A 26280-nucleotide genomic window follows, 5' to 3' on the forward strand; every position below is an offset into this window, starting at 1 on the left:
TTGTGTTACCCTGTGTTTTGTATGAGTCTTCATCATCTTGGATTACTATTAAATGTTATTTGGATTACCTTCATCTTCATGTGCCTTCCTTCACAAGAGCGTGACACATAGGGCCCAACAAATTTATGCCTATATTTCTGACATTGCCCACACATCTTGTCTTGTTCTCTTTGTAGCATTAAACCCAGGAAAGGAAATCCCCCCCATAAGCATTGGATGGGACCTGTGAAACATGGGAAATGTAAGCCATGTCCTGTAGTTCACTCCAGCTCGGTGTGTGGCTCTGACGGACACACATACTCCTCAAAGGTGAGATATTCATCGCTGTTTACATTGAACTGAATGTAAATCAGAAAGATCCCATGACTTACCAATTAGAACTTACTAGTTTAGTTTATTGATTCATAAAGCACATTTAAAAACAACAGATGTTGAAACCAAAGTGCTGTACAGGAAATATTAAACAGAATTAAAACAAAACAAAAGACTAGACAATATACAAAACACAACCAGATGGACAAATGAAAAAGTTACACCCTCAAGAAGAATTAAAACACAAAGAATAAAAATAGGTCTTCAAAGAGGAGTTGAACATAGAAATAGAAGGAGCAGATCTAATATAGAGAGGAAGACTATTCCAAAGCCTAGGAGCAACTACTGAGAAAACCTTTATCTTAATCACCTTTTGCTTTAAAACAAGAATGAGGAACAGAGAGTAGTAATTGACTAGATGATCGAAGGGGTCTTGAAGCAGTATACGGAGTGAGAAGATCATAAATGTACTGAGGTGCAAGTCCATGCAAAGCTTTAAAAATAAAGAGCTAATTTTTAAAATCAACATGGAACTTAACCAGTAACCACTGAAGAGAGGCGAGCACAGGTGTGATGCGCTCACGTTTTTTAGTGTCAGTCAATAATCTGGCTGCCACGTTTTGTACCATCTGCAAGCGATCTAGAGCTGATTTAGGCAAACCAAGATAGAGCGAATTACGGTAGTCCAACCTTGATGTTATTGAAAGCATGAATAACGGTTTTGAGGTCCTTCTTAGAAAGCATCATTTTGGATCTATCTTAACTTAAAGAAACTGTGTTTCATGACAGCACTAATATGTTTATCAAAACACTAAGTGGGATCAAAAATAACACTAAGGTTTTTGACACAGCACGTACATTAGAGGAGAGGGGACCAAGGTGATTGACAATGTCAGAGGGCAGAACTGATAGGCCAAAGATGATTATTTCAGTTTTGTCATTGTTTAGCTGTAAAAAAAAAAAAAATCATATCTATCCAGCATTTTATGTCACGCAGACAATCAAACAGGAAGATAAAGCTTAGTGTCGTCAGTGTAGAAATGATAAGATAAGTTGTGTCTCTGAATAATATGACCTATGGCAGAAGCATATAATGTAAAAAGAAGAGGACCCAAAATGGAACCCTGCGGAACACCATAAGAGATTTGTGCACAAGATGAGAAGCATTCACCTACATTAACAGAAAAAGTTCTCTCCTTGAGGTAAGAGGCAAACCACTTCAGCACAGACCCCTGAAACCCAGCTACATGATTGAGTCTTTGTAAAAGAATTTCAGACAGACAGCGATCAGCGTTCACTCATTAACTCAAAAAGTCAAAGAAAAACCATAACGCAAATTCCATTAAACATGTAGAATGTAATCCTCTGATAAAGGGCAATAAAATTCACAATGTCCAAAAGGTACAATCCAAAACGGCAAAACAAACCAAAACAAAAATAGAGAGCAGCGGCAGATAGACGGAAGCATATGTGGGGTTATGTTAATACATAACAGTTCTGTATCTAAACTTTATCTCAACTGTGACTACCTGGACACCTAAACACAACAACAAAGCAACAATGCAGAGCTACTTGTACATAAAAAGATAACAAACAATGGCAGGATATCTGGAAGCCTGTCTTACGTCTTTGTCTCTATCCATAAACCTATGTACATATTCAGTATTTCTCATTTTTCTAGTAATTTTTATCTATCACCAATTTTATCCTCCTTAATATTTTTTAAGTATTGCAGCATTTTATTTCTTAAAATTCAAGCAACATTTTTACATTTTGCTATTTCATTAACAGAATATACATGTATACTGTATGTGTCTGTTGTATACATATATTATATATATCTGTTAATAATAAAGTAAAAAAATTAACATTTAGTAAAGTAAAAATATTTAAATTTTAATAACTTTAATGCTGTAATACTTTAAAGCGATAAAAAAAAGATTTGTTATATAAAAATACAAGACAAGGAGAAATAGTTAGTTAGAGAGTTGGATAGTTATCTGGTGGGAAAAAATTAGCAAATGAATTTCTCTCCTCTCTCTTTCTTACCAGATGTTGGCACAGTGTCAGAGGATGCTGTGTCCACACATGTGAAATCACTTCCCCAATTCTGAAGTGAAAGGGAGAAATCATTTCATAATGAATTTTGATCACTTTAAGGTTGTATTGTATTTCATTAATATTGTATGTAATATATTTATGTGACTTACAGTTGTGGGCGGAGGAGTAGGAGGAGGGGTGTTGTATGTGTAATTGCTGTTGTGATAGGTCCTCAAATAGGGTAACAACTAAAGAAGAATATGAAAAAGTATTACAATGTGACAGTATTATAGAGTTTACAGAAGGATTACAGAGTTTAAACTCACCTTTTCTGGGCATTTAAGAGGGACACCTGCAGTAAAATCCTCACTATCTGTCTTATTACCTAAAGGCTCCATCTACAGTATGTGGGAGAGAGAGAGAACGAATGAATAAAACTGGAAATCCATTTTGAGAGTTAAGATGCTGTGAAATTTTTCCCTGCTGAATTGTATTTTAAATTAACACAATTCAATTACACCTCTACAAAGAGGTTATTGTTGAATAGTAAATTCAACAGTAAATAAAATAATATTAAAAATGAAAATAATAAATGAATACAAGCATACAACATGCTTGTAAAACGAATTACATACAATATATTAATAAAATATTATCAGGCTTATACATTAACATATGTGTATCTAAGCTTTTTAAGTCATATGCTCACCAAGTTATTCCAGAGAGCCCGAGCCATGAGCGTGTGAGCTTTCTGACTGAGATGAAAACAGTCTGGAGAGAAATAGGAACGGTCAAGCCTCCCATCCTAAAAGAACATGGAAAAAATGTCAAAGATAATGAGTACAAATAGTTCAAGAAAGGATAGCTCATGCAGTAAATGATGTAAGATTGCTGTGCACCTCCAACACAGGGAGAAACACATTTCTGAAAAATGGCTGTAGGACCAAGGTGAAGTTATCATGTGTGTCATATCGCCCAGACTCCACCAGCTCGCTCATACCACGCTGAGAATAAAACAAAACAGCATACATTGAATATTAATATGCACTTTAGCACAGCTACATTTTAGAATCATACTAATATTAATAATATAAACATTTTAAACTGTACAATTACTTTGTATTATCAATAATAACACTCATAATAAATATTAATATACAGATGTTTACACAAAAATGAATTCATTTTCATGTCATATGTTGTGTACCTGATAGGCTTGGTTAAACTCCTGCAACTTCTGGAATTCATGAGATCCATCTTTAGGTTTCAGAACACAGCGACACAACATGCTGAAAAAATAAAACACAAAGCAAAATAATGCAAGACTAACATATACCCAAAGCGTCAGAATTCAGTTCTTCGACCTGAATCAAGCAGAAATCAGGAGAACCAGTATATAGGGCAAAACTCACTTGACCAGCCAGGTAGGGCATCCAAGAGTGGGGTCCTGATGGAGACGTCGCAGTGGAATTATATCCAGGAGCTCCACTAGGTTCACCAGGGCACGAGGGACCTGGAGAAGGAGACATGATTAATTCCAACAGGCAGCAGGGATTTACAATGGCGTTTTGTTACCAATAATCTGGTTTTAACCATTGTTTCTGCTACAATGCAGGCCTATCATAACAAACATTAAATAGGTTTCAAATAAATAAGATATATGAAGAGAAATATAAAATGAGCTCCAAAAGTCTGAAACCAATCTATTTATCTATTATTTTTTAACATTTTTCTGATTTAATACCATTTCTTTACAAATTATATTTTCCAGCATAACAAAATGAATAAAATTTGCATACATGATTAATGAAAATTAATCAGAATCTTAATTTATTCTTTTTTTTTAGATTAAGTTTTTTATTTTTCAGACACTTCAGATTTCACAGACATAAATATCTTCAATAAAAAATCATCAATAATCGGACACATCACAGTAGTTTCTTTTTTCGTTTGTTTGTTTCACATTTTTCAAAATCTTAAAACTTTATTTCAAGGTTTACATTTTGAATACCTGATTTTCAAAAACTTTTGGACCCCACTGTATTTCGGAAACAAAATCTGTATAAAAAAAATGGCATAGAGCACTAGAGCTAAAATTGCCTCACCTCATTATGCAATATGTCCAGACCCTCACGAATATACTTCACAATGTTATCAGGAGAATAGTACCGCTGAGGAAAGAGAGAAAGAGAGAGAGAGAGTGATAAAGAGAGATAGAGACAGTAATTGCAGATCTATTACTGAAACTCTGATAATAAATAAAAAAGGCTCTATTAATATCTGCGTACAGTATCAGAGCAGTGGGCACATATGTCATTTCCTCCAATGAAGACTGTGATAATCTTCCAGTCATTCTGGAAATCAATTCGCTGAAAAGAGACAGACATTTTCAGACAGTCTGAATGAGGTTCAGATTTAGCACCCTGTGTGTGGGTCAGATTTTGCCTATTGTGGGGGACTAAATATCCCTTAACAATAGTAATCTTAATATCTTACAGAAAGAAAATAGCTCAATAAAAATACAAACTAAACAATACCTTAATGAAAATATGAGGATTGAAAATATCATTATAACATTGTGACAACATTTTCAACCACAAAAGAAAAGCAAATGTGTGTATGTTTGAGATTTTGAGAATGACTAACCGAGTCTTCTTTCATTCTTTTAATGACAGCATGAGCTTGTGTGACCATATCACTGCAAAATGAAAAATCACATTTTAGTAATTTTACAGTATTCACATTTTTTTTTAAAGAAATTAATGCCAAGTTCTGTCATGAAACTCTAGATGGCACAGGCTGGTGGGTCATTAATGCAAACTAATGATATTCACAGCGCAACTACTTGGCACAAACTGATTGGTTCATGTTGCATACGCAGCCAATGAGCTTACTGCTTTACATTTATATGAAACCTCTGAAACCCTCCACCTTCCCCAGCTCCACCTGTATAGATCTGCTACGGGTTATTTTAAATGCTATTTGTGCAGCAGCAGTATGTCTTAAATGCGCACAGCACCATATTGGCACATGTATTGCCAGTAGCAATTTCCTGTACTTGCTTTGCAATAATCTTCAACAACAGCATTAACCAACAGCAGCAGCAATTCAGCAGCAGCAGCGTAGCAGATCTATTCCGCCAAGACCAAATACATTAACATTGTCATATCCATTACCATACTAAAATCTTCAGAGAGTTGTCATGATAGAAATACTTTTATTCAGCAAGGATGCATTCAATTGATCAAAAGTGACAGTAAAGACATTTATAATGTTAAAAAATATTTATATTTCTAATAAATGCTGTTCTTTTGAATTTTCTATTTATTAAAACATCCTGAAATTTTTTTATCACAGTTTCTAGAAAAATATTAAGCAGCTTAACTGTTTTCGACACTAATAATAATAATAAATGTGTCTTGAGCATCAAATCAGCATATTAGAAATATTTCTGAAGGATCATGTGACATAAGACTGGAGTAATGGCTACTAAAAAAATCAGCTTTGCCATCATTGCTATAAATTACGTTTTAAAATTGAAAACGTGTGTGTGTGTGTGTGTGTGTGTGTGTTAATGTTTAAAAATAAAATAAAATAAATAAATAAACAATGCTTCATACTCAGTCAATCATTTATTCAGTCACTGGTTTATAAAGTGAGAAGCTACTCACTCAGATTTGGCTCCTGGTACTGCTTGGTTCAGAAAACTGCGTACAGAATTCGCACTTCCTTTTCCCAATGAATAGCCAGTGAGTGAAGGGTTAAACTCTCTCAATATATCTAAATGACAAAAAAACATTATCTTATACACACATAATCACTCTAAATCTGATTTGAATGTCCATCTAATCCCTGAAAGTGAAAAAGATAAAGAGATTGGTAAGGGTAAACATATTTGGCTTGCTGTTTTTTAAGGAGGGACTCAAGAATAATACTCAATCTCTAACTTCACCCTTGGACTACTTCAAGTTACGTAGTATATAGTAGAGATTAAAAAGCAGCTATTTACTCCATAAACTCTTGTGTCATGATCAGCTATTATGTGGTTTTAAACACTTAATGACTACAATAATTTGATTATATTCCTAATGAATGATTAATCATAAATCTACAGTACATAATAAGACAGGAACATGACAGGAACATGAGCACTTGCACATACTTGGTAAAGTGGTTATAGTTGTTATGTTCTCATCTCCACCGATGCTGAGAACAAAAAATGAAATCTATCTGTCTTGTGCTTCATGAGATTGATCATTTAGATAAGAATTTAATCCTGTAAATCATATGGATAAAACTAATCCAGCAACATATATGTGTAATTAACAGATGGTTTACAGAGTGATCAGGGTAGACACTCACCTCCACGACAGGCCGCGATACTCTGTGAGCACTCCCAGGAGATTGTTTTGTGCAGCACCAACCCCATTGGCTGCCTGTTTTTTTTTGGGGGGGGGGCAATACTTTTATTTAGCAACCATGCATTAAAATGATCAAAAGTGACAGTAAAGCCTTTTATTATGTTACAAATGATTACTACTTGAAATATAGTGTCTGAAAAAAATACATAGAATCCTGAAAAAAAATACATCATGGTTTCCACAAAAATAATAAGTAGCACAACTATTTCATCAGCAATAATAAGAAATTCAGGAGCACCAAATCAGCATATTAGCATATTAGAATCATTTCTAAATGATCATGTGACAATGTAAATGGGAATAATGGTTAAGGCTAGATGGCATACAGCAAAAACTACTGGGCATGCGCACATCAATATAGTGCAATTTTTCTCACACTGTACAACAATAATTACTATTTTTGCATTATTGTAAGGGGTAGGTTTAGGGTTGGGGTAGGTGTAGACGCTAATAAAACACAATCTAATCGGTAGAAAATTCAATTTATTGTTAGCCTCCGGTTTTTGCTGTATCCCTTCTAGCCGCAACCGGGAATAATGACTGCTGAAAATTTAGCTTTGCCATCACCAATATATTCAAATAGAACAAAGTTATTTTATAACTTTTCACAATTTCACTGTTCTCACTGCATTTTTCATAAAGTAAATGCAGCCTTGGTGAGCATAAGAGACTTTTTTTTAAAAACATTTTAAAAATCACAATGGTAGTGCATATTTGTTAAAAATGATCAGTATTAGCAAATATCATCAATATCATCAATAAATTAAAATTTTTATGTTTATCACCTCACCGTCAAAGAATCACCCATCGCTGCTACCACTTTGATGTCTGCTGGCCGTAAGGCATGGACTACAGAAGAGACAGACAGAAACAAGCTTAAAAAAACTCCTAGAATTTCCAGCCAGGGTGTACTACAAGTGTAGGATCCCTGTTTACCTGAGGTAGGTATGCTGGGAGATGGAGACCGGTCCTCACAGGTGAGCTCACTCCCCATCACCTGAAAGTTCAGATGCAGCACAAGTGAGACATACTGTAAGTCAAAGTAACAGGGCGAATTTATGGTGAGAATGGACTCACTGTGTTGAGAAGTGGAGAGAGATCCTCTGTTTGAGAGATACCGAGCTCAGGTGAGTATGAGTTTTTCTGCGTTCGCAAAAACGGCTTTTTCTGGGACAGAACAACAGGTTCAGTAAAGCATATGTGAATGTTTATGTCTGTTTAGAAAAAGAAAATCATCCAGACTTGAACATACACACGATGAACCTTGTGTGTCACATCACTAACATGAGTGCTACATAAATGAAATGGAACTGAAATACACTTCACCTTATCACAGGTGAAGGACAAAAACTTGCATAAAACGTATAGTTCGGGAACAGTTTGGTGAGATAAAGGCATATGTAAGAACCCACTCTGATTCAGCAATTTGCATTATGAATGCTAAGGAGATCATAAATAAATCAAATATCACCCTCACCTCAGTGGGGCACGGAATGGTGAATATACCCCGCCCATCCATCTCAGTCTTGTCTGTCATTGGCTGCAGCTGGAAAGAGAATAATTAGGATTGGTCAGAAAAAGGCTCCAGTTCTTCGTCATATAAAGGCAAGATTAGATAGGTGGTTCTAGATGGGTTTCTAGGTTGAATAAGGTTCAGATTAGATGTTATCACGAGAGCTGATTATCAGTCTACTTGTTATCAATCACCTCAGGGCCTTTAACACTTTGAACTTTTATAACTTGAAAGTAAAGTGTCCAGGATTTCACATCTACCTCTATAGGAACAATGTACACATGTGTTGACTGCATTAATATTAACTTACCAAATTATTCCAGAGTTGTAAAGTCAACATGCTTATATCACGTGAGGAGTCAGACATTGAGGCTTTCATCTGAAAACATGAAAAAAGTACAACTTTGCATAATAACATTCCAAATTATCCTTATAAACTTGCTATAGCAGGCTTGTTTCTGTAGCACAGCGCGAGTCATATCTATGGTTTTAGAAGAGCAGATTGATTCAAAAACAAATAACATAGGCCTACTCTCAAGTCTCCATACAAGTCTAACTGAGTGAATCACTAGAAAGGTTACATTTATAAAATAAAGTAAAATACACAAGTTTATTTAATAACTACTGGTTGTGGCCTTTAAAAATTTTCTTGATGCAATACATGTGCAATATAATAATGCACAAATTTAATTCAACTTTTTATTATACCAGTATAAATGTAATACTTTTTAGTTCAACATAATACATGTGAAATAGGTCATTGATATTTGCACAAATTGTGTAAATTGTGCCATCTATAATGTTCACTATTCAAATCTATCTATCTATCTATCTATCTATCTATCTATCTATCTATCTAGTGGCCTGTTTAAAATGATCTGAGTGTTATAGACTTACTGGGTTTGACAGATCGGTGTGCACTGGACTGGACTGAAGCATTACGCTGAAATCTTCTCGGTCACTGAACCAGCCTCTTCTCTCTAGAAGAGCACTGACAGATTCCTGTTCAATAAACACATATAATGTTTGACAATGTCAAACTATTTTAGCACAGATATTCAAAAGTCACACATGTATCAACGTGTATCAATGTATGTGTATGTGTGTTTTTTTTGTTTTTGTATACAAATTATATTGACTGTACCTGCAATGAAGCCATGAACACTATTGTATCCAACCTGCGTCTGTTTTCATCATATCCTTCCTCACAGTGGAACTGACACACTCTAAAATACATAGACACCTTTTTAAATTAAACTGTTCATTGCAGAATATTATCAGAATTAGGTTTTGAAGAATGTTGTCTAATACTGACCGGTCACGTGATTCACCTGACAGTCCACTCCAAACAACAACATGAACCAGTGTAAGTTTCAACTAGAGAAAAATGAAAGCTGCTTTAATAAACAAACTCTATTAATGATTGAAACTGTTGTTTGAAGGATATTGACTGTCTTCACCTTCTTATGAATAGAGTCCAGTATCTGTTCCACTCTATTCACTGTTGCATCAATGGTTGCACTAAAGTCCTAAGGACAAGTACAGAATAATACAGAATTAAACCTGTACTTTGATTGTTTACTAAGTCCCATGTAATATGTAATAGAGGTTGATAGGATTTGTGGACAAATGTCTAACCTGGTCTGTACACACAGAGAGCTCATCAACTGGTATGAAGAGCAGGAGCAACTTCCACTGAAATGACAGGACAAGACCCCTTTAATGAATTCGGCACAACACCGGAACTAACTGTTGTAAAGACCTGACTGTGTTTACCTGAGTAGGGCTTAGTGACTCCATAATGTACTCTGCTTTATCAATTAAGCTTCTGTCACACAAAGACAGTCATTGTAAACATACAGAAATGTAGTGTCTGTAATTAAATAGTGAATATTAATTTCTTTCTATGATACCTTTGTTCAGGTAGAACAGCTGACACTTCCGGATTAAAGGTGAACAATATTTCTAAGGCAGAAAAGTGAAAAGATGTTATTTTGTATTTTGAAATTGAGGCGTTCCGTCTCTCTTTCTGATACCTACAAAATAGCGTTATCTTCACCCCCATAAACACCGTGCTTAGCATGCATCAGTGCACCTGCTTTATTGACTTAGCAATTGGTTATCTATACAGTTCCAGTTTCCCTTTCTACCTTTGATCATCTAGACATTTTCATGAAGCATTACACATTTTATATATATATATATATATATATATATATACATACACACACACACGCACTGTATATACCTTAACTCCTCAAGATAAACTTGAACAGAATTTACAGAAACACTAAACAATGTCGCATTTATAAGAGGAGAAATAAAGATAGCTGTTCCTCTGAGGTTTTCCAGAGGACATCAGAGCAGCCAACCGTCCATAACTCTATCACACACAGTAGTGAACAGACCAATAGTAGCAGGCCAACCGATGCAAAACCCAAAACAAAGTTCTTAAGTGTGCAAGATAAGACAATATTATCACATTTGATTGAGATAGGGACATGTTTGAAGGATTTCCTCCTTGTAATAAATTATATGTTCTCTCTCTCTCTCTCTCTCTCTCTCTCTCTCTCTCTATATATATATATATACATAGCCTATATATTTTTTCTTGTCATGTCATTTATCGTTTATCTCAGAAAATTAACATCTGAAAACCAGAGTGTTGTTTGTTCAGATACATGGTTGCGTGTATCTCTCCTCTGGCCTTGACTTTCATTTCAAGGACTCAGGCTTAATCTTTCCAAAACCTTTATACAAAGATCTGGTTTAATCAAGCCTGACAATCACACAGAAACGTGTGATGGGTCTTTGTGAGCTCAATCAATGTGTTACTTAGTAAAAAAAAAATAAAAAAAATAAGTTAAGTGAAAGGCATGCAGATTCAACAATGTAATTCGAATGCAATTTGAGTACAATACTAAATGCAGGTAATGGTATTATGTGTCTGTTTATTTCTATAGAATAAGATTAAAGCCTTACCAGATAGCATGTTGAGGGCTCTAATTTCATCAGATCTGCCATAAAAAACACCATGTTTAATCATTTTGAGTGGCATAATAATAGCATTTGAATTAAGGAAATTAATGAATTAAATCAAAAAATTTGAATGAATCGCCAGTTTGATTTTTGCAATGATAATATGTATATTCTGATTATTACATAATTCTGTTCTCATTTTAAATATGGAATAACAAAACTTTCTATTAAAATCAGAGCATGACCTGAATTTAGGTATTAATTAACTTTAGTTAAACTAATGTGCTGGTCTATGTTAGTAAGTTTTTCGACCTTACATTTCTTCCTTAACTCCAGTGAAGCTTAATTGATATTTTAATGCACTTAAAATATTAATGATAAATTTGGACATACCTCTCCACATCAGACAAAACCAGTGCAGATACCACAGACACATCAGCTGGCCTCAGAGAATGGACTGTGAGAAGGATGATAGGACAGTTTATACAATGAAATCAAGCTTAGATCTTAATTTCTTTTCTCTCTGTCTTATTCACAAGATTCTTGTAGATTCCTTTACCAGAAACTGGAGTGCTGGGTGAAGGAGATGAAGCAGCACAATACAGGGGACCAGATTTAACTGCAGAAACAAAACAAGCCCAACAACACAAACAAGACAGTGGCACACATCAACAAACTTGACTCACTGTATTGACATGGAAGCACAACTTTGGAGTGACAAATACATTTCTGTGAATGCGTTACCTACATTGCATTGGATGAATTAGAATTAAAAGACTTAGACTTAGAAGACAGATAGAAAGTGAATAACGCATACAGTCTCACATCAGCTCCATGACAGAGTAATTATTAACCTCTCAGTGGGCTAAAAAGGGAAGTCATTTCTAAAGTACTATCAAACCAGTCATTAAAATGTCAGGAAAATAATCTAAGGAAGCTTTATGCATTAAATTGGAAGCAGAGTGGCGGAATATCAAAAGTGATTAAATACCTGCTAAACACCTGCATGCTAGAAGTGCCAGGATCATAATCTGTGCACAGGAAGAGAAAGTTTTATCTTTTATTGCCATGATGGAAATCTGTTTGGAGCCACGTGGAGTAAAGAGCAGTTCTGAAACTAAACTGTTGAAACGTTTAGCGACACCTGCTCTAATATATGACTGTAATCTTCCTCAATCACTCAGACACGCCTACTGTTAGTTTGCATGTTTCAAGGTAGATGGTATGGAATTGATTTTTTATTGATCTTATCAAGGTGTTTATTGGTAAGATAATGGCTAGGTCTATAGTCCTGTGGCCGGTTGCATAAACTGCTTAGACTAGTCTTAAAAGGCATCTAATTTTTCTTCTTTTTTAAGACTGGCCATAAATGTTATATTGATTAAAAAATAATTATATAAAAATAATTACATAAAAATATAGAGTAGCCTAATTTGAATCTGATAAGCAATACTGATTAACCCCTGGTTAACTGCTAACTGATCAAAATAGTTATTAAGAAACATTCTTGACAGTCATAGTGAGCATGTTTATGCAAATGGCCCTTAGTTTTATGTCTTAGGATGATATAACATGTTTTAGTCCAAGAAGAAATTTCACTGAAAAGAAGAAATGGTCCATATGGTCCAAATGTGGATATTATAAAGGCTTTGCAAAGTGGTTTGAAAGGCACTATTCTTTGTTCCTAAAGCTGCTTTACAACACACTGTAAAACAAGGTATTAAGACAACTTCAACAAAACTTGAATTCAGATGCATTCAGATTTTTAGGTTTTCTCAATTGTTATCTTAAAAATTGTCCTAAGCAAAACTACTTTGTTTTGTCAATTTGAATTTGTTTGTTCCCTCCATGCAAAATTTACATTACATTTACATTTAATCATTTAGCATACGCTTTTATCCAAAGCAAGTATACAAGAGTATACAAGTGCTGTAACAAGTCTCAGTTAGTCTAGCACAGTACACATACCAGTTTCTTTCTTTCTTTCTTTCTTTTTTTTTTTCAGAAAAAGAGACAAATAGAATAAGAAAATGTTAGCATTAGTTAGTCAAGTGCTGATGAAAAAGATGTGTCTTTAGATGTTTTTTGAAGATGGCCAAAGACTCAGCTGCTCGAATTGAGATAGGCAGGTCATTCCACCAGCTTGGAACTGTCCAGGTAAAGGTCCGTGAGAGTGATTTCGTGCCTCTTTGAGATGGTACCACGAGGCGTCGTTCACTTGCAGAACGCAAGCTTTAGGAGGGCACATAAGTCTGAACTATTGAGTTTAGGTACTTTGGTGCAGAGCCAGTGGTTGTCTTGTAGGCAAACATCAGTGTCTTGAATTTGATGCGAGCGGCTATCGGCAGCCAGTGCAAACTGATGAAGAGAGGTGTGACATGCACTCTATTCAGCTCATTGAAGACCACTCTTGCCACAGCATTCTGGATCAGTTGCAGAGGCTTGATAGTACATGCCGGAATGCCTGCTAAGAGAGCATTACAATAGTCCAGTCTGGAGAGGACAAGAGCTTGGACAAGGAGTTGTGTGGCCTGCACTGATAGGAAGGGTCTAATCTTCCTAATGTTGTATAAAGCAAATCTTCAGGACCGGGCCGTTGTAGTAATATGGTCTGTGAAGCTTAGCTGATCATCAATCACAACTCCAAGGTTCCTGCTGTCCTAGAAGGAGTTATGGTTGACGAACCTAGCTATATAGAGAAGTTGTGATGAAGTGCTGGGTTGGCTGAGACCACAAGCAGTTCTGTCTTCGCAAGGTTGAGTTGAAGGTGGTGGTCCTTCATCCAGCCAGAGATGTCTGTCAGACAGGCTGCAATGCGAACAGCTACCGTTGGATCATCTGGTTAGAATGAGAAGTTGAGTTGAGTGTCATCAGCAAAGCAGTGATAGCAAAAACCATGTTTCTGGATGACAGATCCTAATGATGACATGTAGATGGAGAAGAGAAGTGTAAAGAAGCAAATAAGAAGCAAAATGCCTCATTCAGCCAATAAATTCATCAAAGCAACAACAGATTTCTTGTTCAACAACACATTTTCATCTATTAACACAGTAAATTGATATATAATTTTGGTAGCCATATAGGCCTATATTATATACTATATGTGAAGTATGCTATATTTGTTAAATACATTGAATACATTGTAACTATGCTATATTTGTTACTTTTCAAAGCAAAGAAAGTTTAGAAGCTCTTAACATTACTTCACAACAAATAACTAACAATAAGGACAAAACAACAACAAAGTTAAAAAAGTCTGCAAACAGCAAAACAACAATCCTATAATAACCACTTAATTTATTAATGCTGCAAAGTATGCTGGGAACTCACAACCCCTTAAGTTTTCAATTATATTGTTCCATTTGAAATGCTTTGTTCAAACAACTGCGTTTGACTAGTTGGGACAACATTTGGGGAATTCTGTGTGGTTTTTATGTCAATTCACTTAATTAACATTTCTTAGTATTTGTGACTTAAAAGGTCAAGTAAACAAGAATATTGTTCTAGTTGTGCACATAAGTTTACATACCCCTTGCAGAATATGCAAAATGTTCAATATTTTAACAAAATAAGAGGGATCATGAAAATTGCATGTTATTTTTTATTTAGTACTGTCTTGAATAAGCTATTTCACATAACGGATGTTTATATACACTCCACAAGACAAAATAATAACTGAATTTGTAAAAAGACCCGTTCAAAAGTTTACATACCCTTGAATATTCATACTGTGTGTCATTTCCTGGATGATCCACGACTGTTTTTATGTTTTGTGATAGTTGTTCATGAGTCCCTTGTTGGTCCTGAGCAGTTCAACTACACCCCCCGGCTCTTAATGCATCGTGTTTCCTTCTTGAGCGATATGTATTGTGAAAATAACTATACAAATAACTGAAAAATTGTTTATTTTATCTTAAATGAGTTCTGACTGAAAACTTCAATTTCCGTGCTAATTATCCCAGTGCCAAAGTGAAGAAAACCTATATTTAAACAGTTTTTGTTGTCATTAGTGTGTGTGTTTGGAGGTTCAGGTGTGCAGATCTTGAATCTGATTAGATATGATTAGAAATGCTGAGAATGATGAAAGTCATTAAGGTTTCTGAAGATTTACAGCTTCTCTGATTGTTAAGATAAACATCTCACCCTGAGGTTACTAAACACTAGAAGATAACTAATTTGTGTAACATTGCATGTGCATCTACAGCTCAAAATTATTGACATGTGAATGAGATGATTGATGGCTGAAATGTTAATTAAGTCCCTATTACTAGGGTTAGGCTATGAGTATTGTCATGTTTATATATTTATCATTTATAATTTGACCCTCTAACTCTAGCACTTTCTATTCTATTTTAATTCTACTTTATCTACTTTTTTACTTTATCTTATTTAAAAAAAAATATATGTATATTTATATTTTTCTATTCTATTTTTTCTATTCTATCTACTTGTTTTTCTATTCTGTGTGTATATGTGTGTGTGTGTGTGTGTGTGTATTATATATATATACACATATAAATGAAATTATAAAACCAAAGTTTGGCTTTCTGGTTGCAATGATAATCGAGTGGCTGAGTGGTAAAGGTCAAAGACTACCTGTGTGGATTTGATTGCTGGTGGTCTATGGATCAAAAGGTCAGATCTCAAAATGCTTTCAAAGGCTATACCAAAAATCTGAAATACTGAATGTAAAATTGTCATAAACTTCCAAAAAACAGAATGTGAACTAAATATAAATTTTGCATTCAAGATTGTGATTATGTGACAAGCTGTTAAATTAATCATTTGGAACAAATGATAAATTTAACAACACATCATAATATGATTCTACAATCAGTCATAAATAAAATAATTTGATTTCATGAGATGTAATGTCTCCATTTTTATTTTTTATTATAAGTGCTATTTTCCCTGTTGTCATTATGGGGAGTTTTGTCTCAGTCAAAAAAGCAGAATTGTACCAGCAGACTCTCTACTCTAGTTTGTCCCAACTGGTGGATTTTTGGATGTTGAGTAGGCCCTAGACTTCACATTCATCGAGCGCAATGGGATCTATAACAGTTTTGATTATTCCAAAATACAGACAGCACATCACATGTCCCACCAGAGACAGTAATATTATCTGTGTTTTTTGTTCTGTCACTGTCATTCTGTTACACTGTGGAAGCTTCTGTCACGAAAACAAATTCCTCGTATGTGTAAACATACCTGGCAATAAAGCTCATTCTGATTCATTCTGATTCTGATTCTGATTCTGATTTAAGCCATATTCTGGTAGGGGTCTCAGTTTTGATACATATTGCCCTTTGTGCCATCCAAGAGATCCACAGCCTTGTTGACGTTTTCTGTGGTGCTGCTGATATTAATACACAGGTAGTTTTGAGCATATGTTCTGGGAACTTGTTATCTAGCTGGAAGCTATATTTGTGGTCTTTGGTTTCTAGGTCTTTTTTGGAATATCATTATATTTATGTTTTTGAGGTTAATGACCAAACCCATGTCGTGCAGGAACCCAATTTGCTGCTGTTTTGGGTGACAACACCAACATCTGCAAACAACTCTTGACAGCAGAGTCAACTCTATAGAGATTTGCGTTTTATGATACATATTTATTGTTTTGATGATAGATTTTTCTGACATGGCACTGAATGTAATTGAATTGAACATCCTCCTATGAAATGTAATACAATTTCAAGGACATTTGAAAAATTGCTTGTGAATTATATACATATTTCTAAACATTTAGAGAACATTTAGAGAACAAATCAATCATCCATCGGGCGTCTTCAAATGGTACAAAATGCTGCAGCCAGGCTGCTGACTGACAGTCGAAAATTTGATCATATCTCTCCCATCTTAACTTCTCTGCATTGGCTACCAGTCAAACTGAGAATAGATTTTAAAATTTCTAGTTTTTTGTTTTTAAAGCATTACATGGCCTAGCACCAGCGTATCTTTCTGACATTTTACATTATCACAATCCTTCTAGGTCACTTAGATCAGGCAGCCTTGGATTGCTCTCTGTTTACAAAGACGAAAAGTGTTACAAGAAATAGCACATCCACCAGCAGATGGCGTTAAGAGACTGGAATTAGTAGACTTTATTACGCACTGCAAACGTCTACTGTCCGAATCAGCGCCATCTATTGATTCACCTCGGAACACCTGCTGCCTCACACGAGTCAATAGATGGCGCTGTTTCGCCAGTTTAAGCCGATGGTGGAGGCTCATATCTTTATTTGACTTCTATTATCTGTACAGCACTTTGGTCAACCCTGGGTTGTTTTTAAATGTGCTTTATAAATAAATAATGAATGAATGAATGAACTACTGTTTTTTGACCCCTTTGTTCTTTTATGTTCAACAGAAGAAATAAATGAATACAGGTTTGGAACAACTTGAGGGTGAGTAAATGATATCAGATTTTCATTTTTGGGCGAACAATCCTTTTGAGCTCTTCCTAGTTTACAAAGACGAAAAGTGTTACAAGAAATAGCACATCCACCAGCAGATGGCGTTAAGAGACTGGAATTAGTAGACTTTATTACGCACTGCAAACGTCTACTGTCCGAATCAGCGCCATCTATTGATTCACCTCGGAACACCTGCTGCCTCACACGAGTCAATAGATGGCGCTGTTTCGCCAGTTTAAGCCGATGGTGGAGGCTCAGTGGGGTGGAGGAGAGAGGAGAGCGCGAGGAGAGCCCCGGGTCCACACATCACTGGATGCGGCAGCGGCATGTGGACGACAGACACACCGGAGACGTGTGCGGGGACTTTATGCTGACGTCCGGGCTCTCATAGGAGCGCATGACCCGCCGTGATGGCCGGGGGACGCAGAGGACTAGTGGCCCCACAAAACACTTTTCTGGAAAATATTGTCCGACGGTCTAACGGTAAGACGCACCACCACATCCAAAGCAGCGCACTTACAAAAAGAGTATCAGCGGTAGTGTCGCAGATAAAGAAAATAAAGAAACAACTTTTGGGTAGGCTACTTAAGAGATTTAACTTAGAAGAAACCTTTACATAAAAACAACATACTTTTGACTATATACTTAAATAACTACACAAAATAGAAAGTTAAAGGTGTCTGGTCACGCGAGGGGGAAAACGCTATGCAGGTGCATAGTGAATGTTTTACAATAGATCACTTATTCGTTTTTTCTTACTTGAATTTACGGAGCAAACGTTAAATAAACAGTTCTATCAGTACAATTTTTTTTTCTAGATTTTAGAAATGTATTTTTATATTATAATTATCATAAAAATACTTAAAAAGAGTAATGGGCTGCAGGAACAGAGATGTTGTTCTGTATTCGCTGCGTGACAGCAAGTGCTGCTCTTTCCCCATTTGAGTTGTTCTCATACATCCTTCCATCAGCATGCTTTGTGGGATAGAGAACAACTTTAGGTTAAATTAATATTTAATAGCAATTAATATTTAAGAGTGCTGAAAGGTTGAAAACTGGCTGAGGATCTTCACCAGCACTACTATATGTGAGATCAGACTGTGTTCTTGCACCCTCTGTAAGGTCCTTAAAATAGAATCCAAGATCCCCTTTATTGATGTTTATCCATCAGGACTGCTTTTCTTATTCGTGCAGTTTCGTTGCATGCATACGGCCATTTGAAACTAATTGAACAGCAGATGTCCACAACTGCTTAGTGGAAACCACCTCTGCCTGTCTTTTTGAGCATTGAACCCCAGTAGAGAGATCTCTAAGCTTTAAAAATATCAAAAAGATGTACTTTTCCATTTAAGTAGGACTTCTATTAACCTCTGAAAACATTGATGTCTGAATGGCCTGTTTGGGGCGTTTTGGAGAAGAACAGGAGGATGAATTCCTCTTCCTCTATGGTGTTTGTGTATTATTTTAACTCTTTTTCTGTTTTCTTTAACTTCCAGTTTGGACATTATCACATAGACACACAGGTATAAACCTTCACCGAGCAGAACACTTGTGCTTTAACCTATTCCATCCCTCCATTATCTCTCTTTCTCTATCTTTTGCTTTCTGTCTTTCCTTCCCTCCCTCCCTCTCTCTCTCTCTCTAGTTCCCTTTCGACATTTAATATTGTTCTATAACAATTTTTGTTAATTTACAAACGGATAGTCTGAATTTGAATGAAAACCTTGATTAAACTCCTTTGTGGTTTAGTGTTAAAGTGGTTTAACAGTGCTGTTGATATTTCAAAGCTGCTTAGTTATGGTGAAAATAACAATGCAGATGTTGCTACCTGGTCCTCATTCAGCGCTGACAGCACTTGCTGTAAAATAACAAATGTTGGCATGGAACGTTTTTCCTCCATAGTGGTGCGTGTGAGTACACATGTGTGTGTGTGTGTGTGTGTTTGTTTCAGTGTGTGGAGTAAACTTCCCGTGTTTATGCTCAGTAGAGGAGAACTGTGCTCTGTGGCAAATCCACCACCATGCTCTTAAATCAATTGATATCATAGATCTGAGTTTTCCTTCACTTCTGATTCTGATGCTGCCCTTCCACATTTGCTCATCTCATATTTACCCTCCGCATTAGCCATAGAAAGATTAAATGTCTGTCTGTGTTTCCATCATATGTGCAGTCAAAGTGAAAAATGTTGCCATTCATGTTATGAGTGAATGAGGTGAAGGACATATTTTATAATGAAAAACAAAAAATATCAGAGCTGATTTTATTTTAGATCAAAATACAGTGGGGGTCAAAAGTCTGGGATTTAAAATCAAATTTAAACCTTTTATTATATTAATAAGAATATTAAATGTTTACGAGTCTGAACTATTTCTAAGTAAACAATCATTGATCACACAAAATCCTTAATTTTATGAACCCTACTGTATGTAAATATGTAAATAAAGGCTGCGAGACTGATGAAAGCCATGATACTGTTTACAGTTTACATATTACGTAAGGCAATTACGCTTATATAAAGGCAATTTCTTGCTTTTAAATACTGGAAAGGTCTTCACTGTCCCTCATTTGTGTCAGACTACAGTTTCTAATTCTTTTATATCAGATTACAGGTTGTATAGTGTTACCGTGAGCTTGCTCAAGCTTTGAGATACACTTTGTTAAAAGTGCTACTGGCTTACTCAGCAGCCGCTAAATCACTACTGTCAGCTAATCAGCCTGATAGCCTGCTTAACACACTAGCCACTAACAAACTAACATTGACAGACATCAGACGAAAGGTTAAAGCAAGGTTACAGAGATGGAGCCCATTACAGATGACCCTGGCACAGAGAGTTTTCAACAGACTGATAATGTGAGAGTGGTTCGTGTGTTGAAGCAACACTACTGTGCATAACCATCTCAGGTACAGAATGATAAATTTGAAGCTGAAATACTGAGTGTTGTCACAAACATGTCAGATCAGTGGCTTTTAGCTGCCGTGACAATGTCCACCCACCCTGCCTCATGTGACATTACCATAGCGACCGACCTCTAGTTTTCTTACCGTTGACCTTGTGCCTGGTTCCTCTCACCTGTTTCCTCCCCATACCCTCCTGTGCTCTTTCCACAGACACAAACTTTGTGTTGGGAAATGCCCAGATTGTAGACTGGCCCATCGTTTACAGTAATGATGGCTTTTGTAAGCTGTCCGGCTACCACCGTGCTGAGGTCATGCAGAAAAGCAGCACTTGCAGGTATCAGACTTCATGCAGAGATGGTTTCATGTACTAGTTTTTATATCACATCATATTGATCATATTTTCTCACATAAGAGAGAGGCTGGCAGAGAGAGAACTGCAAGTTCCTGTAGAAAGGCGCTTGAATTCAGTATACATGCAATTTACCATTTACAGTATTAAATGCCTCATTAGACAGCACAATATACAAGATAGTACAATATTTTATAGTAGATAGTATATACAAGATAGTACAATATTGTTTGTAATGAAGTATGCCCACAATACAACCCAGTATACGTACAGTACAATATTGTATTACAATATGCAATACAATACAGTACAGTATATAGTACTACACTACACTATGTAGAGTGGAATATGGGGAAGAGTGCAAAATTATTTAATAATAAATATATTTTTAAAAGAAATACTAGTAAGGATGCATTAAATTGATCAAAAGTGACAGTAAAGACATTTATACTGTTACAAAATATTTATATTTCAAATATGATATATGCTGTTCTATTGACATTTCTATTCATCACAGAATCCTGAAAAAAAGTATCACATTTTTCACAAATATTTTTAGCACCAAATCAGCATATTAGAATGATTATTTGACACTGAAAACTGGAGTAATGACTGCTAAAAAAATCCAGCTTTGCCATCACAGAAATAAATTACATTTTAAAATATATTTAAATTGTAATAATTAAGAGTGCAAAATTATTTAATAATAAATATATTTTTAAAAGAAATACTAGTAAGGATGCATTAAATTGATGAAAAGTGACAGTAAAGACATTTATACTGTTACAAAATATTTATATTTCAAATATGATATATGCTGTTCTTTTGAAATTTCTATTCATCACAGAATCCTGAAAAAAAGTATCACATTTTTCACAAATATTTTTAGCACCAAATCAGCATATTAGAATGATTATTTGACACTGAAAACTGGAGTAATGACTGCTAAAAAAATCCAGCTTTGCCATCACAGAAATAAATTACATTTTAAAATATATTTAAATTGTAATAATCTTTCTCAATATTACAGTTTTTACTGTAATTTGGATCAAATAAATACAGCCTTAGTGAACATAAGAGTCTTCTTCAAAAACATAAAAAACATCGTACCAACGGCAACTTTTGAACGCTAGTGTATGTAGCAGAATAAACACAGTCAAATGTATTCTGTTACATATGCCTTATGTAATTTTTCTAAATTTCCTGTGGCAGTTTTAGTCCCCACCAGGATATATACTGTAAACCAGTACACACACACACACACACACACACAGATGCACACACAACTGAGCTGTGAGAACTGGGAGCAGGAACACAGCAGTCCTGGACAAATAAATTTGTTATGCTAATATCTTAATGAATATGCATAAATGTGTAAAACAGAGGCAATACAGTTTTTTCTTCAATAGAAAAATCACTTTTTTTTTCTCTGACATGTTATATATCAAAGATTTACAGCGTGTTTAAATGTGCACGGTTTTGTTTTTCCAGGAACGCCGGTTTGGTTTTTTTTGAAAATAGCGCCTATACGAAATGAACAGGAGAAGGTTGTGCTCTTCCTGTGTACGTTTAGTGACATTACAGCATTCAAACAACCAATTGAAGATGACTCCTCCAAAGGTACGTATTGTTCAGATGTATTTTATGAACATGTTAGTGTATTTCAGTGAAATTAAGAGTGAATGTTGAATGTGTGTTATATCTGTGTTCAGGATGGGGGAAGTTTGCTCGTCTGACTAGGGCTCTGACCAGCAGTAGAGGGGTCCTGCAACAACTGCAGCCCACTGTACATAAAGGAGAGAATGTACATAAACACTCGCGCCTTGCAGAGGTACGTGTCTGTGTGTGTGTGTCAGTCTGATACATTTCATTTTATGCCTGTGAGTGATTCTGGTGTGCATCAGCAAATATTTGCTTCCATCTGTGTCAAAGATCAAACTAACACTAGGAAGGCTATCCTTCACACTGTGTGTTTCCAGTCCTCCTGCAGGGAGATTAATAAGATATATGGGGCATTTTTGAATAGTTTACAAACCAGGGTCAGGAATTAACAGAACTTTGTGACAAAAGTGCCACCAAATGTGAAGAAAAGACCCAGAAATTTAAATGTGGGGGCCAAAAATGCCCCATAATGAATTCATCTGTAACAAATGATACATTTTGTTACATTCTATTCTAGGCCTAGCTAATTATACCAATATCACACAAAAGCTGTCATGCAATGGAGCTGCCAGATTAGTTCTGTATTAGTTATTTAATCCATGGTGACAGTAAGCAATAAATAGCAATATAATATGAGCAATATAAACTGACTACTGTATATAATCTGCTCCAGCTAATCATTTGCAATAAAGAAGTAAAGGGAGAATGTACAGTCCAGTGTATCGGATGACTAAATAAATAAATAAGAGTTATTTAAATTTTTTAAATTATTATTATATTAATTGTAGAGATTGCAGAGAGACTGTTATACAGTGTTGTGATTGACAACGTTCATTATTCAGAAATATTTCAAAGGATTCCAGAGTCATGTACTAATAAATGATATGTAAATAATAATAAAAAAAATTATTAATATATTTAAATGAAATGGTTACATTTCAATGGTTAAATTTTAAATACATTTTAATGAATTAAGTTAATATATTGATATACATATATTTTTAAAAGAAATCCATAAAGTGTTTGGGAATTTTTCTATGTGGTATCTGGACCTAAACTTTACAGTAAAAATACATATAAATTAACATTTTTATTCAACACATTATTTAATTAATTGAAAGTATTTTTAGTGTTAGTTAAAGGGTTAGTTCACCCAAAAATGAAAATTAGGCTGTGTTTTACTCACCCCCGAGGCATCCTAGGTGTATACGACTTTCTTCTTTCAGACGAATCCAGTCGGAGTTAGATTAAAAATTGTCTAAGATCAAAGAAGATTTTTAATATAACTCCGACTGGATTCGTCTGAAAGAAGAAAGTCATATACACCTAGGATGCCTCGGGGGTGAGTAAAACGCAGCCTAATTTTCATTTTTGGGTGAACTAACCCTTTAAGTGAAATTAAATCCTGAAGGTAACATCTGTAACAATTTTTTTGCAGTGTATGTTTCCATTCATTTTTCATTAATATGTAATGTTAATATACATTTATTCTAGGATGGTTTATCCAAAATGTCCATTAAAAATCTATTTTAGTCAGTGACAAGGCTTCATCTGTATCTGTTAAACAGACGAGATGAGATGTTTAACAGGATGTGATTTTTCTTTGAGGTGAGTCTCCTGTAAGCCGAGATGGGTCATTGCTCTTCCTCTCCACTCAGATAAACAACCATCCGCTGCCTCTCTCTCTGTCTCTCTCTCAAACAGGTTCTCCAGCTGGGCTCAGACATCCTGCCCCAGTACAAACAAGAGACGCCCAAGACCCCTCCTCACATCATCCTGCACTACTGTGCCTTTAAGACCACCTGGGACTGGGTCATCCTCATTCTCACCTTCTACACCGCCATCATGGTCCCCTACAATGTCTCGTTCAAAACCAAGCAGAACAACATCACCTGGCTGGTTGTGGACAGCATTGTGGATGTGATCTTTTTGGTAGACATTGTACTGAATTTCCACACCACGTTCGTGGGCCCAGCCGGGGAAGTGATATCAGACCCGAAACTGATTCGCATGAATTACATGAAAACCTGGTTTGTGATTGACCTGTTGTCCTGTCTGCCTTATGATGTCATCAACGCCTTTGAGAACGTGGACGAGGTCAGTACAACGCACAAGTTTATTTACACACACACAAACATGAAAAAATTATTAATAATCAATTATAGGATCGAAAATGTCTGTTATGGCATTGTTTTTATTTTTGTTTTCCAGTATGCTGAAGTTTATTACACTGTTTAAAGTAAGACTATGTGTATAGGAAGTGTTAAAATAAAGCAGCAGACTGCAATAATTTAAGAGAGAGGAACATATACTTTATGTAAGATGTGTCAAGTTAAGGAGTTTGCAAGTGAACAAAGAGCATTTTTTAAATATTACAAATATAGCCAAGGTGAAATCCGTTATTTTTGCTACTCTATAGTGCCACATAGTGTCCTAGCATTACAGTGCAATTGCAAAAATAATGACTGTCTGCAAACAGGTTTTCCGTTCTGCCATTGGTCAGGCAAGCAGATAATCCCACCCCAAACACATGGGGCAACCTGGAAATTAGCATCACCTTGGTTCCCTCAAAGAAAAAACAAAAAAAAAGGGCAATAGGTTATATATAATATAATAGATAGGGGTGACCCTGAATAGTCGAAGATTCGATGCTTCGATAGGAGGAGCCTGGTTCGACTACCAGTCTCACAGTCGAATATTCGCGGGGTGTTATGATCATGACATTTTGGCTATGTGGGGGTGCTCAAATGTCTGATTTCACATAGAACTACTGGTTTTCTCCCAATAAGTTAATATACAGCCTATTAAAATAATGCTGTAAATAAGAATCTGAAAAGAAAGAAGCATCAAATAAATATTTTAACATGCGTGAATAAATCCAACCACCCCTATGGATTTAAGTTTCACTTTCCATAATCCGTGACCGACAGAGGAGCATCTTGGCGGCAGGGATTTAAAACTTTAACAAGACTCAAATTGACACAGGCAGAGTGAAAGACTGGATTTTTTCAATCAGGTAGGGTACAAGTGATTTCAAAACATTTCAGCCGGTTTATATATGTATATGTATTATTAATCTCGTATAAGATGCATTTGGTTGAGTTGCGCTGCAGTAAAGCGCTTCATTGTAGTACTACGGTGATTATCTCTTCAGCCCGCAGCGCAAACAGGACAAACAACAATGCATAATATTAATAACTATGACTGGGACTGTCATATACATAACAATTATAATGAGAACACTATTATAATAAAACGCTGTGAATTTTTATAGTTTAGTTACTGTGTTTCTGCACGTTCTTACGTAAAGAACGCGTGCACAAAAGGAGTTCATTCAGAGCCACGCAGACACGTTCATGTGCATTCGGGCCCTTTTTGCAGATAGCCTATAAGTCGTAATATTAACGTTATGTTGTATAAATAACGAAGCGTATTCTATATGAGATAAATGATGAGGTTTAAATCCCATTGATTAAAAACCTGCTGCTTCATTCTACTGGCCATCTTCAGCGCGCGCAGCTCGAAACAGAAATGCAGAACATTAATAACTACTGTCATACACATAACGTTATAATGAGAGCACTATTGTAAAAAATTTTGTGAATTCTTAGGGTTTCGCTGACCTTTAATGTTAACTATCTTTTAATCAAAACATAAAACATTATTTACCCCGTTTGTATCTGCGAGGCGTC

General features: G+C 35.5%; 2 protein-coding genes across 2 annotated transcripts in view; one reads left to right on the plus strand and one right to left on the minus strand.

Annotated features, from left to right (window-relative positions):
* The window catches only part of LOC107715939 (phospholipase B1, membrane-associated-like), a 20280-nt gene extending 7945 nt beyond the window's left edge, over positions 1 to 12335 (minus strand). The window contains exons 1-29 of the mRNA XM_016522201.1: positions 12257 to 12335; positions 11825 to 11884; positions 11659 to 11722; positions 11269 to 11303; positions 10200 to 10251; positions 10063 to 10114; positions 9925 to 9981; positions 9747 to 9815; positions 9602 to 9663; positions 9431 to 9512; positions 9184 to 9288; positions 8597 to 8665; positions 8251 to 8319; positions 7851 to 7940; positions 7710 to 7770; positions 7564 to 7622; positions 6715 to 6788; positions 6515 to 6558; positions 6024 to 6132; positions 4999 to 5050; positions 4641 to 4721; positions 4458 to 4523; positions 3765 to 3865; positions 3560 to 3641; positions 3252 to 3356; positions 3062 to 3157; positions 2679 to 2750; positions 2523 to 2600; positions 2362 to 2422 (exon numbers count right to left, since the gene is read on the minus strand). Of these exons, the coding sequence (XP_016377687.1) occupies positions 2362 to 2422; positions 2523 to 2600; positions 2679 to 2750; positions 3062 to 3157; positions 3252 to 3356; positions 3560 to 3641; positions 3765 to 3865; positions 4458 to 4523; positions 4641 to 4721; positions 4999 to 5050; positions 6024 to 6132; positions 6515 to 6558; positions 6715 to 6788; positions 7564 to 7622; positions 7710 to 7770; positions 7851 to 7940; positions 8251 to 8319; positions 8597 to 8665; positions 9184 to 9288; positions 9431 to 9512; positions 9602 to 9663; positions 9747 to 9815; positions 9925 to 9981; positions 10063 to 10114; positions 10200 to 10251; positions 11269 to 11303; positions 11659 to 11722; positions 11825 to 11884; positions 12257 to 12335 (2086 nt within the window). The remainder of the gene's footprint in view (positions 1 to 2361; positions 2423 to 2522; positions 2601 to 2678; positions 2751 to 3061; positions 3158 to 3251; positions 3357 to 3559; positions 3642 to 3764; positions 3866 to 4457; positions 4524 to 4640; positions 4722 to 4998; positions 5051 to 6023; positions 6133 to 6514; positions 6559 to 6714; positions 6789 to 7563; positions 7623 to 7709; positions 7771 to 7850; positions 7941 to 8250; positions 8320 to 8596; positions 8666 to 9183; positions 9289 to 9430; positions 9513 to 9601; positions 9664 to 9746; positions 9816 to 9924; positions 9982 to 10062; positions 10115 to 10199; positions 10252 to 11268; positions 11304 to 11658; positions 11723 to 11824; positions 11885 to 12256) is intronic.
* An 8293-nt stretch (positions 12336 to 20628) lies between these two features.
* The window catches only part of LOC107715940 (potassium voltage-gated channel subfamily H member 1-like), a 53015-nt gene continuing 47363 nt past the window's right edge, over positions 20629 to 26280 (plus strand). The window contains exons 1-6 of the mRNA XM_016522202.1: positions 20629 to 20683; positions 20788 to 20911; positions 22310 to 22311; positions 22418 to 22546; positions 22639 to 22757; positions 24293 to 24685. Of these exons, the coding sequence (XP_016377688.1) occupies positions 20629 to 20683; positions 20788 to 20911; positions 22310 to 22311; positions 22418 to 22546; positions 22639 to 22757; positions 24293 to 24685 (822 nt within the window). The remainder of the gene's footprint in view (positions 20684 to 20787; positions 20912 to 22309; positions 22312 to 22417; positions 22547 to 22638; positions 22758 to 24292; positions 24686 to 26280) is intronic.

Source organism: Sinocyclocheilus rhinocerous, unplaced genomic scaffold, assembly GCF_001515625.1.
Source record: "Sinocyclocheilus rhinocerous isolate Xijiao unplaced genomic scaffold, SAMN03320098_v1.1 scaffold749, whole genome shotgun sequence".
Lineage (NCBI taxonomy): Eukaryota > Metazoa > Chordata > Actinopteri > Cypriniformes > Cyprinidae > Sinocyclocheilus > Sinocyclocheilus rhinocerous.